This window comes from Apus apus, chromosome 20 (genome assembly GCF_020740795.1).
Source record: "Apus apus isolate bApuApu2 chromosome 20, bApuApu2.pri.cur, whole genome shotgun sequence".
Taxonomy (NCBI): domain Eukaryota; kingdom Metazoa; phylum Chordata; class Aves; order Apodiformes; family Apodidae; genus Apus; species Apus apus.
Window position 1 is genome coordinate 6,013,746 of NC_067301.1, and position 17,477 is coordinate 6,031,222.

General features: G+C 51.3%; 1 protein-coding gene across 2 annotated transcripts; it reads left to right on the forward strand.

The window, feature by feature from the left end:
* Window positions 1-811: 811 nt before the first annotated feature.
* On the forward strand, window positions 812-15,824 carry LOC127392772 (ATP-dependent RNA helicase DDX19A). Of its 2 annotated transcripts, XM_051637114.1 has the most exons (12): window positions 2,847-2,971; window positions 4,064-4,112; window positions 4,515-4,568; window positions 5,357-5,492; window positions 8,384-8,476; window positions 9,220-9,322; window positions 10,059-10,173; window positions 10,307-10,484; window positions 10,920-11,157; window positions 11,868-12,030; window positions 13,185-13,376; window positions 13,912-15,824. In XM_051637114.1, the coding sequence occupies exons 1-12, from the start codon at window positions 2,915-2,917 to the stop codon at window positions 13,971-13,973; spliced, it is 1,440 nt and encodes a 479-aa protein (XP_051493074.1). In that variant the 5' UTR covers window positions 2,847-2,914; the 3' UTR covers window positions 13,974-15,824. The 2 variants fall into 2 exon arrangements, with proteins under 2 accessions (XP_051493075.1, XP_051493074.1); XM_051637115.1 differs by lacking the exons at window positions 2,847-2,971; window positions 4,064-4,112; window positions 4,515-4,568 and adding an exon at window positions 812-839.
* The last annotated feature ends 1,653 nt before the right edge of the window (window positions 15,825-17,477 follow it).

Genomic DNA, 17,477 nt, shown 5'->3' on the forward strand with positions numbered 1-17,477 from the left:
CTTGGTAATCGTGGGGTCTCAGCTGGAAGGGAAACCAGAAGATGCAAGGGGTGTTTTGCAGAGAGACAGTGAAGGGGCTGGTCCTGCAGGGGGTGTGGGCAAGATTCCTCACGCCCAGCAAGAAGGAACAGCCCAGAGGGGAAGTCTCAGGCTGTGGGAACAAAGGAGGGGGGCTCAGTGTCTTGGTTAAAAGGGTGAAGGAAGTTCCCACTGTCCTGGTGTTAGAAATGAAATGCAGGGATGCTTTGTGCACTCTAGTGTTAGAAACGTCGTGTCGGGTTTGTTGGGTTTGATATATCTGTCCTAGTGTTAGGAATGTAAGAGTTTGATTGAGAGAAGTGAGATCTCTGCACATGCCAAGGACACCAGGAGTGGTTTAAGGCCCAAGAAGCTGAGGGAGTGAATTGGGCTCCAGCTGGGGAAGGAGGATTTACGGCCCAAGATCAGACCCAACGAAGCCACTTCTACCTTGCTCCTCAGGGCAGGGTGACACCAGCAGATTTGTTAATGGGGAAGGCAGCCAAGGGGGCAGGAAAGGTGAACATTTTACCTGAAAAGGTACAAAGTAACCTGCTAGAATGGGATGTGTGAACAAGGGTGGGAAACTGACGGGATCTTTAGAAGCGTGGGATGGGCTGTAAACCCTGGAGTGCCCAGCCAGGGGGGAAACGGGAGGGGACTTTGGGAATAGAAGCTATTCTTCCCCCAACTCTGGGTGTGCCTGCTTGTTTAGGGCACCCGTTCTTGCCAGAGTGTCAATAACCTGTGCTTGGCTGCAGGACCCGTGTGGGCCTGTCCCTTGGCAGACAACGTGGAGAAGACAGAGGATGAGGAGAAGGGTAAGTGCCTCCTTGAGAAATGCTGGCAATAAATTCATTTTATCCGGGCTTGCAGTAAGTCTGCCCTGTCTCCCAGGATGGATGATCTTGTATCCCCCCCAAGGACTTGATTGCAAGACGTGGCCTTCCTCCATAATGCTTTTAAAGCCATGGAGTCCTGTAATAACTTGGGAGGCTTCCTGGATTAGAGTGGAATCAGGGGACAGGGCTGGACACAGCAGCAGTTGGATAACCTGGAGCTGGAGCTGCTGTAGCAACCAACAGGTTTTCATTCGGAAGTGGCTGTTGAGAGGCAATGGCTCCAAATCCTTCCTCAGGTGCCTTTAGAAACAGATTTCTTGGCAAAACCCCAAAGGGCAGCAGTTTCTCCCACTGGGAAGGTCTGGGCCCTGGTTTGCAGGCTGAGCCAGGGGTGCAGCCCCTCCTGCCCTGCTGCACCAGCTCCCGGCAGCGGGAAGGGCAGAATCCCACCGGGAATCCCACCGGGAATCCCACCGGGAATCCCACCGGGAATCCCGCCGTCCTCACCCCCGGCCCAGGGGCTCTGGGGGGCAGGTTTGTGGTGGAGGCTCCTCCAGCTCCTGCCCTGCAGCCAGAGCCGGGACACGGGGACCTTCCCCAGCTCCGGCCACTTCTCAGCCCCCCGACCCCAGCCCCACAGCACGGGGGTGCAGACCCCAGCCCCACAAACAGCCACAGCCCCACACCGACCCCAGCCCCACAAACAGTCCCAGCCCCACACCATGAGGGTGCAGACCCCAGCCCCACACAGGGTTCCAGCCCCACACCAGGGGGGTGCAGACCCCAGCCCCACAAACAGTCCCAGCCCCACAGCACGGGGGTGCAGACCCCAGCCCCACACAGACCCCAGCCCCACAAACAGTCCCAGCCCCACACCATGAGGGTGCAGCCCCCAGCCCCACACAGCCCCCAGCCTCACACAGCCCCAGCCCCACAGACCCCAGCCCCACACAGACCCCAGCCCCACATAGACCCCAGCCCCACAGCCCCCAGCCCCACACCATGAGGGTGCAGCCCCCAACCCCACACAGCCCCCAGCCTCACACAGCCCCAGCCCCATGGACCCCAGCCCCACACAGACCCCAGCCCCACATAGACCCCAGCCCCACAGATCCCAGCCCCACACCATGAGGGTGCAGCCCCCAGCCCCACAGCCCCAGCCCCACAGACCACAGACCCCAGCCCCACACAGACCCCAGCCCCACAGCCCCAGCCCCACACAGACCCAGCCCCACACAGACCCCAGCCCCACAGCCCCACACAGCCCCCAGCCCCACACAGTCCCAGCCCCACACCATGAGGGAGCAGACCCCAGCCCCACAGACCCCAGCCCCACACAGCTCCAGCCCCACAGCCCCCAGCCTCACACAGCCCCAGTCCCATGGACCCCAGCCCCACATAGACCCCAGCCCCACAGACCCCAGCCCCACACAGACCCCAGCCCCACAGCCCCAGCCCCACAGCCCCACACAGCCCCAGCCCCACAGACCCCAGCCCCACACAGACCCCAGCCCCACAGCCCCAGCCCCACAGCCCCACACAGACCCCAGCCCCACACAGACCCCAGCCTCACACAGCCCCAGCCCCACAGACCCCAGCCCCACACAGACCCCAGCCCCACAGCCCCAGCCCCACAGCCCCACACAGCCCCCAGCCCCACACAAACCCCAGCCTCACACAAACCCCAGCCTCACACAAACCCCAGCCTCACACAGCCCCAGCCCCACAGCCCCAGCCCCACAGACCCCAGCCCCACAGACCCCAGCCCCACACAGCCCCAGCCCCACAGACCCCAGCCCCACACAGACCCCAGCCTCACACAGACCCCAGCCTCACACAGCCCCAGCCCCACAGCCCCAGCCCCCCAGCCCCCAGCCCCACAGCCCCAGCCCCGCACCATGGGGGTGCAGCCCCCGCCCCCCGGAACCCCCCGCTCCCGGAACGGAGGCGCCGCGGCCGCAGGAGCCGCGGGCCGGGAGCGGCGGCGCGCGGGGCAGGGCCGCGCCGGCGCCATTGCGGCTGCAGCGGGGCTGGGGCCGGCCCGGCAGCCGGACATGGCCACCGACTCCTGGGCCCTGGCCGTGGACGAGCAGGAGGCGGCGGCGGAGTCGGTGAGCGGGGAGCGGGGGGGCCTCGGGGTGCGGGGCCTCGGGGTGCGGGGCCTTGATGTGCGGGGCCTCGGGGTGCGGGGCCTCGGGGGGCCTTGGGGTGCGCGGCCGTGAGGTGGGGGGTCGTGAGGTGCGAGGCCTCGGGGTGCGGGGTTTTGAGGTTGGGGGGGTCGTGAGGTGCGGGGCCTTGATGTGCGGGACTTCGGGGTGCGGGGCCCTGAGGTGGGGGGTCGTGAGGGGGGGGCCGTGAGGTGCGGGGCTTTGGGGTGCGGGGCCCCGGGGCTGCGCTGCCTCCTCCTCCTCCTCAGAAGAACCCGCAGCGCTGGGAACCCCTTTTCTCCCCCGCTCCCTTCCCGGGGCTGGGGAAGCCGCTGCCCGGCCCCTCGCCGGGCCCTGCCGGCAGCGCGGCCTCCGCGCCCGCGGCCCTTCCTGAGGCGCCAGAAACAGCCTTTTCTTTCCCTCCCCCCCGTTACAAAAATCCCTTTTCCTCTTGTGTCAGAGGGGCGGGGAGGCCCCCGCTCTCCTCCCTCATCCTCCATCCACACGCGGCCCTGCCAGGGGGGTCGCTGAGCCTCTGGTTCCTCACCCACAGCCCCCCAAAAAGCCCACGTTGTCTTCTGTTTTTTATGACAAGCACCCAACTCGTGTGGGTGCTTGACTTTTCTGAGGATGGAGGGCATCACCACAGCCCCTGGACGTGCAGGAAGAGCCTCAGGGCTCCTCTCCCCCTCCTATTCCTGGTGGTCGAACAAACTCTTGGCAAGAGAGACTCATCCCAGAACAGTTTGTCTTGAGTTTCCATCCTGGAATGTCAGTTTTCTCTCATTTGCCATCAGAAGGACTATCAGGGAGCAGAGATAAGAACCAAACCCTTTCTTCCCATCATCCTTACAGCTATAGAAAAAAGTGCAATTTGTCTTAAAACTCTGAAATTCCAAAACTCAGTGTTTGCCTTCAAGCCTGGTTTTCACTACACAATAATTTTAGCTGGTGGTAGATCCAGAAGCCTTGATAAAGCTCAGGTTTATATCCTAGGAAAACACAGGGATGGTCACCTCTGAATTACTCTGATTTTGTGTTTTTCCTCACTTGTAGTTGAGCAGTTTACACCTGAAGGAGGAAAAAACCAAACCAGATGCCAACGGTGAGTTGCAGCCCCTCAAGTGGCCTTAGACATGTTTTTTTTTTCCCTTGGGTTTGGAGCTCTGCTGCCAAAGTAAATTCTGAGATTAAGTCAAGATATTGCAGAAAAGGGAAACATGAAGCTAAGATTAAGCTGCAAGGGTAAGACTAAATGTTTGGCTTGTTCTGTGAGGCTGACCCTGTGGAACCTTGTATTCAAGGAGCAAAATCTCTTGGGGTGGGTGATTAAACTTGACTGGCCTTGCAGAGCAAGGCATGATTTGGGGTTCTCTAAATCATGGAGATTTGGAGCAGGGCTCTGAGCAGGAAAATGGGCTGGTTTATCACCTTCCCAGAACCTGAAATGTGGCCAGTCCAGGCTGCCTGGGACCTCACACCTGCCCCCAAAACTGTTTTAATTCAGGTGCTGTTGTCAAGGCTGATGACAACGTGGAGAAGACAGAGGATGAGGAGAAGGGTAAGTGCCTCCTTGAGAAATGCTGGCAATAAATTCATTTTATCTGGGCTTGCAGTAAGTCTGCCCTGTCTCCCAGGATGGATGATCTTGTATCCCCCCCAAGGACTTGATTGCAAGACGTGGCCTTCCTCCATAATGCTTTTAAAGCCATGGAGTCCTGTAATAACTTGGGAGACTTCCTGGATTAGAGTGGAATCAGGGGACAGCAGTATCCTGAAAGGCAGGGCTGGACACAGCAGCAGTTGGATAACCTGGAGCTGGAGTTGCTGTAGCAACCAACAGGTTTTCATTCGGAAGTGGCTGTTGAGAGGCAATGGCTCCAAATCCTTCCTCAGGTGCCTTTAGAAACAGATTTCTTGGCAAAACCCCCAAAGGGCAGCAGTTTAACCTTCTGTGTTGATCTCACTTATCCTCAACCCTTGCTGCATTTCAGCCCTGGAAGCTTTCAAAGTGCTGTCTGTCCTCAAAACTTCCCTTAAAAAGAAAATAAATCAAATCAAAAGTGTCTGCCCACGTGTCAGGGAACGAGGAGGCTCTAAGAGGCTTTTAACCCACCCTCCAGCTAAATATCTGCAAGAAGGAGAGCTCTGTCTCTGTGAAGGCCCCTTGAAACAGTGCTCACTTGGCTTTGTCTTCCTGGATCTGAAATGGGAATCTCTGGGATGTCTCAGGGAGTTTGGAATTTCAGAATTCAGCTGCATCTTGCCCTGTTTCCCTGGCTCCGGGAACGACACCTGGGAATGGGCTGGGATTGATTTGTTGTTTTCCCACCTCCTTTTTTTGGACAGAGGACAGAGCTGCCCAGTCCCTGTTGAACAAGCTGATCCGGAGCAACCTGGTGGACACAACAAACCAAGTGGAGGTGCTGCAGAGGGATCCCACCTCACCCCTCTACTCCGTCAAGTCTTTTGAGGAGCTGCGGCTGTAAGTGCCTGGGGGCTTCAAAGCTGCTGGGAATGTTGGGATGAGCCAGAGGGTTCTCTGCTTTCAGCTGTTGGAGCCTGGGAACAGGAATATTAAACAGGCTCTGTTATGGATGTCTTTTTCAGAGTCGTGTTTGGCCCCCTCAGTTGGAGGAAGGCCTTGTTCCTGAAGTCGGGAAGAGGCATGTTGGATCAGTTTTGGTGCTTGGTCACCTAGTTGGAACCTCCCTGTGTGTCCTCATGGGTTCCCTGGCTGCATAAGAGCACATCAAAGCTCATGGGTTTCCATTTCAAATGACTGCAAATCTGTCATTAATAAATTAGCATGTCATTGTATGATTTAAATGCAAGGACAATGACTGGGCTTGGTGCTTGTGAAGGGATCCAGCTCACTTCAATTCCTGTTCACTAACCTGAATTTTCCTGGGTGTTTTTTTGGGCTTCAAATGCAGATTGTTGTGAGAAGCTGGAGGAGTGACCTGAGGAGGAAGGACTGTCCTTCCACCTCAGTTGCAAAGTGAGGCCTTTTCTGTCTCAGAGGGAGGGTTATTAGCAGCAGCAAAGGCAGGGAGGCTGGGAGCAGGTGTTCCAGCAGCCCAGCAGTGTTTTGAAAAGCACAAGGTTTGTTTTATTGGCAGAAGGAATGAAAACAACCAGCTTCTGTTCCTGTTCTCTGAGGGTTGTTTGTGAAGGTCCAGGAGGAGCAAGGAAGAGTACAAAGGGAAAAGCTTATCTTTTCTCTGCCAGGGATACTGGATTTATGCACTGGAGACACTACGAGCTTCAGTATTTTCTTACCCTTCTTATTGAGTACCTTTACCAGTGGAGCTTTCAAGCCACATTTGAGGCATGATAGATTTATACATTGTTTTAATGTGCTGAAGAGGCTGTCCTGGTGGGATTGTTGTTGGCTACAGTGATGATCTCAGCCTGGAGAAGAGAAGTGTTTGGGGAGACCTTAGTGCACCTTCCAATACCTAAAAGGGGCTTACAGGAATGAGGGGAAGAGACTTTTCACCAGAGAGGGCAGTGATAGGACAGGGGTAATGGTTTTAAGCTGAAAAAGAGGAGATTTAGGTTGGACATCAGGAGGAAATTCTTCCCCATGAGGGTAGGAAGGTGCTGGAACAGGTTGCCCAGGGAAGCTGTGGCTGCCCCATCCCTGCAGGTGTTCAAGGCCAGGTTGGATGGGGCTTGTGCAGGCTGGTCTGGTGGGAGGTGTCCCTGCTAATAGCAGGGAGGTTGGATCCTCATGATCTTTAAGGTCCTTTCCAATCCAAACCAAGGGATTGTTGCTCTTTTGGAAGCTCCAGGGGGAAATGGGAACCGATGCGGCTTCTCACCGTGAAATGTCAGGATGTGGTTTCACTTTGCTCCTGTTAGTGGCTGCAAAACAAAAAGCTGAGGTCCTGTAGTGCCCCTTAGACTAATTCCCATCTTTCAAAAGCCAAACAATCCGAGGGAGATAATGATGGGGGCAGCCAGATTAACTGAGTCTTCATTTCTTTATGACTTGGTGTATCCTTGGCAACTGTTGCGGGGTTGGGCTTTGGACGTCCTTGCTTCTGAGCAGCACAAGGTTATGTTTTCAAAGAGCTTTTGTTCCAGCTGTTGTCTGAAAGTAATACAGGGTTTTATAACAAGCATGTTGTGCTGAATAGGAAGTCCTTAACGGTGGGAAATGGTGGGCAGGGAACCTGTGACCTGCCTTGAGAGGAAAGCCCTTACTCCTGAGCACCTCCAACACCACTCCAGTAGGTACTTGGAGGTCACCAGCCAAGAGCTGGGCAGCACCATCACCTGAATGTTGGGTTGTTCTTGGATCTCTTCTCTGCACAAGTGTCTGCTGAGACTAGAAAGCTGCCTTGAGGACACTTCAGTTTGAGTGCTGGGATATAACGAGGTGTAGTCACAGTGCACTAAGAGAGGTGGTTCTCCCTTTTATTCATCTCTTGTGAGACCCCACCTGGAGAACTGTGTCCAGTTCTGGAGCCCCCAGCATAAGAGGGACATGGAGCTCCTGGAGAGAGTCCAGAGGAGGCCACAGAGATGATGGGAGGGCTGGAGCAGCTCTGCTCTGGAGCCAGGCTGGGAGAGTTGGGGTGTTCAGCCTGGAGAAGAGAAGGCTCCAGGGAGAGCTTAGAGCAGCTTCCAGTGCCTGAAGGGGCTCCAGGAAAGCTGGGGAGGGGCTTTTCATCAGGGAAGATAGTGATGGGACAAGGGGTAATGGTTTTAAACTGAGAGAGGGGAAGATTAAGGTTAGGTATGAGGAAGAAATTCTTCACCACAAGGGTGGTGAGGAACTGGAATGGGTTGCCCAGCAGGTTGTTGATGCCTCGTCCCTGGAGGTTTTTAAGGCCAGGTTGGATAAGGTTTGTGCAGCCTGGTCTGGTGATGGGGTTCCCTGCTTATGGCAGGGGGGTTGGAACTGGATGATCTTTGAGGTCCCTTCCAACCTTAATGACTCTATGATACTGAGGTCACTCTGTCCCCTCCTTGCCTTCAAGGAGTAATTTTGGCACCGAGATGAGACGTGGCTGAGGAAAAGGGACTGGCTCAAAGGACAGGATTAATGCTCTGGGATTCCTGGGATTGCCTGCAAAGCTGCTTTAGAACAAGCAGCCCAGGACTGTGCACATGGTTTCCCTGTAGCTGTGACAGGCAGGCATGCAGGGGGTTTTGCAAAGCTGCTTTTCCAGACTTGCTGCTGCCACTTGTTGCACTTCCAGGCCCTAGTGGCAGTCCCCACACCCGAGGGATTGGAGGGGGTGCACAGAGAGGGGCAGCTCTAGGTCTGGTAGCAAGGGGTTTTTTCCCCTCACCTTTTCGTACACCAATGAAAACCCAATGTAATTCTAATAGGTCAGGGTATTAAAACTCCTCTGTTTTCAGGAAACCACAGCTGCTGCAAGGAGTCTATGCCATGGGCTTCAACAGACCATCTAAGATCCAGGAGAATGCCCTGCCCATGATGCTTGCTGAACCGTATGTACACGTACCTTCTACTCCCTTCAGTATAGGAAGGATTTGAAGGATTTTGTGAGGTATCCCTGAGCTTTGGAGGGGAGGATGGTGATGAGGGAGCTGTCTGAAAGGATTCCCATGCCACGGTGTTTCTGTGACCCCAAGCTGTGTGGGAACAGCCCTGGATTTGCCCTTTTCCTAGGGCTGGAGCTGAACATGCAGTGTTTGGCTGGGGTCAGTCTGATTTTTCCTAGTCAGCCCAAGGGGAGAAGTTCTCAGGCTGCTGTGGATCTGAGCAACCTGGTCTAGTGGGAGGTGTCTGTGCAGGGGGGTTGGATCGAGATGATCTTTAAGGTCCCTTCCAACCCAAACCATTCCATGAGTCTATGATCATAGCTCCACAAATCCTGGGCGGGTGGGTGGGAGCAGCTGAGATGCTGTGTTGCCTGCGTGGCTGGTTTTCCTCTCCTCGCCTCTGAGATGAAGAGTGGAGCCACTAGAGGGAGATGTTCAGGATGGAAAAGTACTGACAGATAACTGCAGTTTTCCTTCCGAATCTCCTTTAATCAAGAGGTGCTGAAAGAGAGGTGGTAGAGGGCAGAAACTAATTCCTGCCCCGTGGAGCATAGCTGGTCAAGTCCAGAGAAGTGGTAAATCTAAAGGGTATTAAAAAGCCACTGGTGTTTTCCTCATAGTTCAGCCCCATGAGAACACTGTGCAGGTGGTTTGATCTGGTTGAGCTCATGTCTGTTCTTGTCCTGCAGCCCTCAGAACCTGATTGCACAGTCTCAGTCTGGGACTGGCAAGACAGCTGCCTTTGTCCTGGCCATGCTCAGTCGTGTGGAACCTGGGAACAAGTACCCACAGGTGAAGTTCCTGGGAGGTGACTGTTCCGGGTGGTTTCCTGGTGGTGCAGTGCCACCTAGTGAAGAAGAGGCTTCTTTTGAGAGCTTTGATTGTAAATTCCTGGCTTGATAAACTCAGCTCTGATGCCCTTTCTCTAAAGTGCTCAGCAGGGGCTGGGGACTTGGGGATCTATCCAGATGCCTTTAATGGAAAAGATGTGGATTTTGCTCACAACTTGTTCCCTTCAGCCCCATCCTCACTTGGGATGCTCTGTGAGGAGTTAAACTAGGGGGACATCATTCTGGGAGAAGTTAAATCAGGGAAGTATTCTGGGCTGAAGGGGGTTAAGTAAGTGGAGTTTGGGATGGAAGAGAAGATACCTGTGACAAGAGAGCAGAAATGCCAAGAAAGGGGCTTTTAACCCCAAATTTCTTTATGAGATAGTTGAGCAGTGACTTCAAGGCTAGAATTCTTCCCTTGAAAAATGCTGATCTTTTAGTTGGGATCCTTGTCACTGCCCTGGTGTGTCCCCTAGCAGAATATCAAGCCTGAGGAGCAGAGTTGAACACAGAAAGGCAGTAGCTCCTGTGTCCTATCAACTCCTTCCCCTAGTTCCAGGATGTGGAACTGATGGGCTTTCAGAAACCATCCAGCTGCTCCTGTGTTCATCTTCAGGAAAACCTCAATAGGAGGGATTTTTAAAAGCAAGTGTGATGGTGTTGGTCATCTCAAACATGTTCTCCTTCTGTCCCTCCAGTGTTTGTGCCTTTCCCCAACATATGAGCTGGCACTTCAAACAGGAAAAGTGATTGAACAGATGGGAAAGTTTTATCCAGAGCTGAAACTTGCATATGCTGTCCGAGGCAATAAATGTGAGTAGGGTGAAATGGGCTGGGAATGGGAAAAGGATGGTCCTGGGGTGAAGCAGAGATCTTTCAGAGAGGGGCAGAACATCTCACTATCTGCCCAGCCACCTTATGGAAGCTTTCCTCTGTGTCTTGGCAGTGGAGAGAGGTCAGAAGATCTCTGAGCAGATTGTCATTGGCACCCCTGGCACCGTGCTGGACTGGTGTTCCAAACTGAAATTCATAGATCCCAAGAAAATCAAAGTGTTTGTCTTGGATGAGGCTGATGTGATGATAGCAACCCAGGGCCACCAGGACCAGAGCATCCGCATTCAGAGGTAAGGACTGGGCACACTTGATTTTTCCTTCTTTCAGTTTTAGTTACCCAAAGACAGCAGGGTTAGATTCTTGCCTGGGGTCTTCCCTGATAAAGCCACGAGATTAAAATGATATTTTTAGCTCCACTCCAGGTGATTAGGAGAGGCAGAACATCAGGGGCTGACAAGCAGTTTCATTTCCTCACAGAATAAAAAGCCTGTCTCTGGAGTGGGGTTTATTCATTGTTAAGAAAGTGAGTCTGGATTCCACTGGTCCATGAGGGAACAATCAGGTGTGGGTAAGATTAGCACTAGTCTTTCCAGCCACTGAAAGAAACTGGTTCTGAGGTTTTTTCCTGCTTTACCTGTAGCTTTAATCCCATCAGGATATTGGGGGGGCGGGGGGGGTGTGACAGTGTTAAGTGAGAGCCCTGCCCATTTTGCTCTCTCTTGCAGGATGCTCCCTAAGGACTGCCAGATGCTTCTGTTTTCAGCCACTTTTGAAGATTCTGTGTGGAAATTTGCTCAGAAAGTTGTTCCTGACCCAAACATCATCAAACTGAAGAGAGAGGAGGAGACACTGGACACTATTAAGCAGTATTATGTTCTGTGCAATAACAGAGATGAGAAGTTCCAGGCTCTCTGTAACATCTATGGTGCTATCACCATTGCCCAGGCCATGATCTTCTGCCATGTGAGTCCTTCCAGCGAATGAATGTCCCAATGACCTCCTTAATGTCTACTAGTGCTAAAAACCCAGCCAGGAACACTTTTCAGCAAGAAACAGAACAAATTGCCTTTTTCTTTGCTTTCTCTGGCTCCCTCTTTAAATGCAATCTTGAACAAGCTGTGACAGCACTAACTGGTTTCTCTGGATTTGTCCATCCAGAACATTTTTATCCTGGAAATCCTCTGAAGCAAAAAAGCAGAGTAATGCATGGTTTTCCAAACCAAAATATTCCTTAGAACTACTGGAAAAAAAACCTCTGAGGTTGAGAAAGGAATGAAAATAGGGGAGAATGAGGGATGGGGAAGTGTTGTAGTTCTGTGGCTGACATGTAGTTTTTCCTGGGACTTCCATTTCCCTCATGGAATTGGGAATATACTTCTGGGGTCTCCCTGTGAATCAAGCAGAGACTTTTTTCTTTTCTCTGGCAGCACCACAGTATCTCTTAGGAAAAAAAAAAAACCAGTGCAGAACAGGCACATCAAGCTAGCTCAGACAGGATAAACCCTGTGTCTGGAGCCCTCTGAAGATCATCAAGTCCAACCCTCAACCCAACACCACCATGTCCCAAAGTGCCACATCTACATGTTTTTTGAACACCTCCAGAGAGGTTTATTCCTGCTTTACAACATTAAACCTTCCAAGACTTCCAAAACCTTCCTGGCTTTGTGTTTCAGACTCGGAAGACAGCTGGCTGGCTGGCAGCAGAGCTCTCCAAGGAAGGCCATCAGGTGGCACTGCTCAGTGGGGAGATGATGGTGGAGCAGAGAGCTGCTGTGATCGAGCGGTTCCGAGAGGGCAAAGAAAAGGTGCTGGTGACCACAAACGTCTGTGCCAGAGGTAGGGCATGGCAGAGCTGGGCCAGGGAGGGCAGGAGCAGCAGTTCCTAAGATAGGACACTACTGGCTGGCTTAGGGGAAGAGTGCACATCCTCAGGTGTTCCAGTCTGGAGAAATAGAATCATGGACTGGTTTGGGTTGGAAGGACCTTAAAGACCACCCAGCCCCAGCCCCCCTGCATGGGCAGGGACACCTCCCACCAGCCCAGGCTGCTCCAAGCCCCATCCAACCTGCCCTTCAACACTGCCAGGGATGGGGCAGCCACAGCTTCCCTGGACAACCTGGGCCAGGCTCTCCCCACCCTCACAGTGAACAATTTCTTCCTAATGTCCAACCTAAATCTCCCCTCTCCCAGTTTTAGTCCTTTCCTCCTTGTCCTCTCACCCCCTTCCCTTGTCCCAAGTTCCTCCCCAGCTTTCCTGGAGCCCCTTCAGGCACTGGAAGGTGCTCTAAGCTCTCCCTGGAGCCTTCTCTTCTCCAGGCTGAACACTTGTCCTTCTTATGTTGGGGTCTCCAGAACTGGACACAGTTCTCCAGATGTGGCCTCACAAGAGCCAAATAAAAGGGGAGAATCCCCTCCCTTAACCTGCTGGCCACACTTCTTTTGATGCAGGCTAGGAATTGCTGAAGGATTCCTTGTAGCCTTCCTGCAGCTTGAGATGAAAAAGTCCATCCTGTGGGAATGTTCTGCTTCTGGCACCAAGCCTGGCTCATCCTGCTGCCCCTCCGTGTTTCAAATAAACATGTTCTGGAATACAGGAAGCTGAAAAGTAGTGAATTCCAGTAGGAATTTGTGTTGCAATTGGACATCCTAGAACAGTTAAGACAACCTAGTCCTTGGAAAAAACAAGAGGCCTTCTTAGCTTTGGAAAGGAGAGAGTTTCCAAAATGTGTTAAGTGCTGGTTAAAGCATCTCTGACTGCTTTTCCCTTGGCTGTTTAGTGGGATTATCTGGTGTAGCCAACTAGATAGAGTTTATTTCCAAGTACCCTGTGAGGATGTTGTGGTGAAGGTCCATGGCAGAGCTGGAAGCTGCTTTTACCTCCTCCCTTCACTTGGCTGCAGCGGCCAAACCACACGCGGGTCAGAGGAGGCTGTTCCTGCTGCCAAGTGGTTTCCATATGGCTGTGTCACCTGGTGCTTTCTTTTTCTCAGGGATTGATGTAGAGCAGGTCTCTGTGGTCATCAACTTTGACCTACCTGTGGATAAAGATGGAAATCCAGACAATGAGACTTACCTGCACCGCATCGGGCGCACGGGTCGCTTTGGCAAGAGAGGACTGGCCATTAACATGGTGGACAGCAAGCACAGCATGAATATCCTCAACAGGATCCAGGAGCATTTCAGTATGTACCTTGAGGCTCTCCCTGCCTTCTCTGAAAGTAGCTGGTGTTTCTGCAGAATGTTGCCTGGCTGGAGACTGAGCAGAGATGGTCACGGGGCCTTCAGCTGGGTTGAGAGAAGGGCACATCAGCTGTGTGATGTCAGTGTGGATTGTGAGCTGCTGCATGGGATGGGAGGAGAAATAAGGGAGGTTTTGTGTTTGCTGGCTACCTGGATAGTCATAGGATTGTAGAATAGTTTGGGTTGGAAGGGACCTTAATGATGATTTAGATCCAACCCTCTATACCAGGATGCTCCAAGCCCCTTCCAACCTGCCCTTGGACACTGCCAGGGATGGGGCAGCCACAGCTTCCCTGGGCAACCTGGGCCAGGCTCTCACCACCCTCACAGCAAAGAATTTCCTCCTCATGTCCAACCTTAATCTCCTGATTTAGGTTAAACCTGCCTAGATAAACCTGAGCTCCTCCAGAGCAGCTAAAGCAAGCAGCTTGCCCTTCTCTGTCTTAGGAAATCTGACTTATTTCTCCTCTTTCCCAGACAAAAAGATAAACAAATTGGATACTGACGACTTGGATGAAATTGAGAAGATAGCTAACTGAAGAACAGCTGCTGGAACTGGTGTGTACCCTGCTGTGGAAGCTCTCCCACTACAATTGGATCAGTGTTCAGATTGGCAAGCTTCTCAGCTACTCCCAAAAAGAACTCTCTTCAGATACGAGTACACAAAATTACCTCATTTTACAAATTGCAGTTGGACTTCAAAATTGTGCAACTATGGGGAGGAAGAGGAAATGTTTACAGAAGCTTTTAACATTTTCTTAGTTTAGCCTTAAAATGGGAAGATTTTTTTGGAATTCTGAGAATTACACTTGCCAAAAAACGGGCAATAGGTAATTATGTCAAACAAATTGAAAATGAAGAAGGAGGGGAAAAAAACCAACCCTTTCTTGCCTTTAATTGGTTTAAAAATTCAGCATTCACTCGATCAGTTAAAATTCAACAGTCAAGTATATAATGGACATAAGTAAAGAAAGAAACAAAAGAACAAGGCAGCTGGTTTTTGGCTAAAAACTCCACTTGTACAAAGTAGGATGTCATTCACTTTGGCGCTCCCCTGAGCTCTTTAAGACTCATTTCTGGCTTCCTGATGGATTTGCCCTGCTTTTCCTTACCTAAGTTGTCCTGAGGATGTCTCCAGTAGCTCCTACTTGCAAACACAGGTGCTGTGTTGCTTTTGCTGGGCAGTAGTTCCTTTTCTTTTGTCCTTGATTTGTTAGAACGGCCACGATCCGTGAAGCGGTGGCGCCAGCGCTTGACCACGTGCTCTAGAGGTTCATCTGAAGTGTTGAACCTGGCCAAGGTGGGTGGGGAGGGAGGGGCAGTATGAAGGGAACTGTACTCATTCGTTTGTCTGAATAAATTCATCAAATGCTGACGACTGTTGGAGTAGGGGTTGGTCACCTTTAGGCAGGTGCTGCCAGTTCTGAGATGCTGCTGTGAAGCTCGGCGTGAATCGGGTGCAAAACAAGCTGAGCTTCACTCATCAGTGATAGGAATAAAAGACTAAAGAAATCATGACAGCTTGTGTTGACCAAAAAAAATAATGCCTTTAGATCACCCAATTCCCCTCTCACAGTTATGTTTCAGTACCAGAGTTTGGAGTTAAAAGTGCTCAGCCAAATGAAGCTCACCACTTCTGTTGTGCTGGTGGTGCAGAACAGGTCACCAGGCCCTCGCCCCAGGGTGATGGTTGGAATGATTCTGGAGAAGGAATGATTTGCAACTTCTGTGCTTGGGCTTTTCCTTGGGTTGGGACCACTCTGGTACACACAGCTGAAAGCCTGGGGGTTGTTCCCTCAGCCTGGTTTCCAGGAGAAAGAACTTAGGGTGCACAGCTCTTTTTTTTCTTGGGGGGGGGGGGAAATGGGCCTGCTACTCGGTGCAGGAATCACTTCCAACCAAATGTACAAACTGTAAATTTAACTAGGGATTTTTCTTTGCAATTTTGGCCATCATCATTCTGTTCAAAGACAGGAACATGGATCCTTTTACCAAGTAAAAAAAAAATACCAAACCAACAGCAACAACAAAAGGCTCATTTAAAGCGTACCTAAAATTTTAGGAACTCGTGCACCCTTTTATCAATTTGTATAAAGGCTTTAGTGAAGAAAAAAGGAAAAAAAGAAAAAAAATAACCAACACAAACCTGTTAAACTTTTTGTATTCTGGGGTGTATCTATTTTTATTCTGTTGGAAACCTATTTAAAGTGGCAGGTGAGTGAGTGCTTGCGTGTCGAGTGGAAGACTTTGTTTCAATCACCTTCTTTCCTAGTACAGCTGAATGACCTGGTGACAGCAGAGTATTGGGTTGGGTTTGTCAGAAAAGCTGCTGCTGGTCCTGTGTGCTGTTTCTAATGTACTTTTAATTGGAATAAAGAACATGTACTGAAGGGTGGTTCTGCTCGTTTCTTCTCTCAATCTTTTTTTGGGGTTTCAAAGTCGTAGGTTTCCAGCCAGGAGTCCTGAGGAGTTTTCTGTTCTATCACCTCAAAGCAGCTGGTGACTGAACTTCACCTGATTTAATGCTGAAATTCTTGCAGGCTTCTTTGTGGGCAGCTTTTGAAATGATGCTTTTTTTGGATGATTTTGAAATGAGGTCAGATAAATACTGTTCTTCCCCCCCTAGTGCTTCTCATAGTGGACTTGGCAATCATGAAGACTTCTCCTGCATCCCCACCAGGCTTCTGAAGGAAACAGGAGAACTTCTTGTTCAGCCTGGAGAAGAGAAGGCTCCAGGGAGAGCTTAGAGCAGCTTCCAGTGCCTGAAGGGGCTCCAGGAAAGCTGGGGAGGGACTTGGGACAAGGGAAGGGAGGGATGGGATGAGGGGGATGGATGAAAACTGGCAGAGGGGAGATTGAGGTTGGACATGAGGAGGAAATTCTTGGGTGTGAGGGTGGTGAGAGCCTGGCCCAGGCTGCCCAGGGAAGCTGTGGTTGCCCCATCCCTGGCAGTGTTGAAGGGCAGGTTGGATGGGGCTTGGAGCAGCCTGGGCTGGTGGGAGGTGTCCCTGCCCATGCAGGGGGGTTGGATCTAGATGATCTTGAAGGTCCCTCCAATCCATATCATTCTATGAGTTTGTGAGAATTGGGGAAGAAAAGAGGTGTCCCTGCATGGTGCTGGCCTAGGTTGTCATGTTTTTTACAAAAGGAAATCAAAATGGACATTTCTGGAGAGGCCCAAACTCGTTCTGCTTTCTCAGCTTTTATCATTTTAAGTTCAAGTTTCAGCCTAAAAGGTTTTATTGATTGTATCACCACACAGGAGGAAAAGACTGAAAGGCAGAAGTAACAGTACACACAAAACCAGAAGGGAATGAAGCACTGAAAGAAAAATAAAACTGTTCCTGAAACTTAAGTGAAATACTTTGCTCCCCACTGAGCTGTGGTTAAAAGCACCCTTGTCTTTCCTTATCCTGCTCTCCCTGAAGCCACAGGGATGGATGCTGAGCAATTCCTGTCACCCACAGCTGGAGATAACACTGTTTATAAAGCCATCAGACCCTGAACACTTGCTTGAGAATGAGACTCTTGGTCAACACATCCTGCTGCTGGTTTGGGTTGGTTGGTGGTAACACTGAGGTTAAAAATAACCTTGGGTTTACCTCAAAATACCAAAACCAGCTCAGCTGTGGGGCAAATGGTCCCTTTTTTGAGTAGACTGAATTGTTCCCTTTGAACCATGAGGATTTCCATTGCAAACCTGGACTTTCTTTTAGCACAAGCACATTGTATTTACCTAAAACTGCCACGTTACTCAGCCAGGCTTTTTTAATCATGGTTTAGTAAAACAAGTCCTACAACCTGAGCCAACCCCTCCATCAAATCCAATTAGTATCTTTTTTAAAACTCTCCAAGCAGCATTTGCTTTTTTGGACTGACTCATTTTGGTGTTAAATGGAAGTGGTTTGTAACATCCCATCTGAGCTCTCCATCTGTTCTTGCTTCTGGATCCCACGAGGGGAATGAGAGAAGGCAAACCAAGTAGAAACCAAGTAGAACCAAGCAGAAAATCCTGCTGCTCCCCAGTGCAGCCAAAATAATGA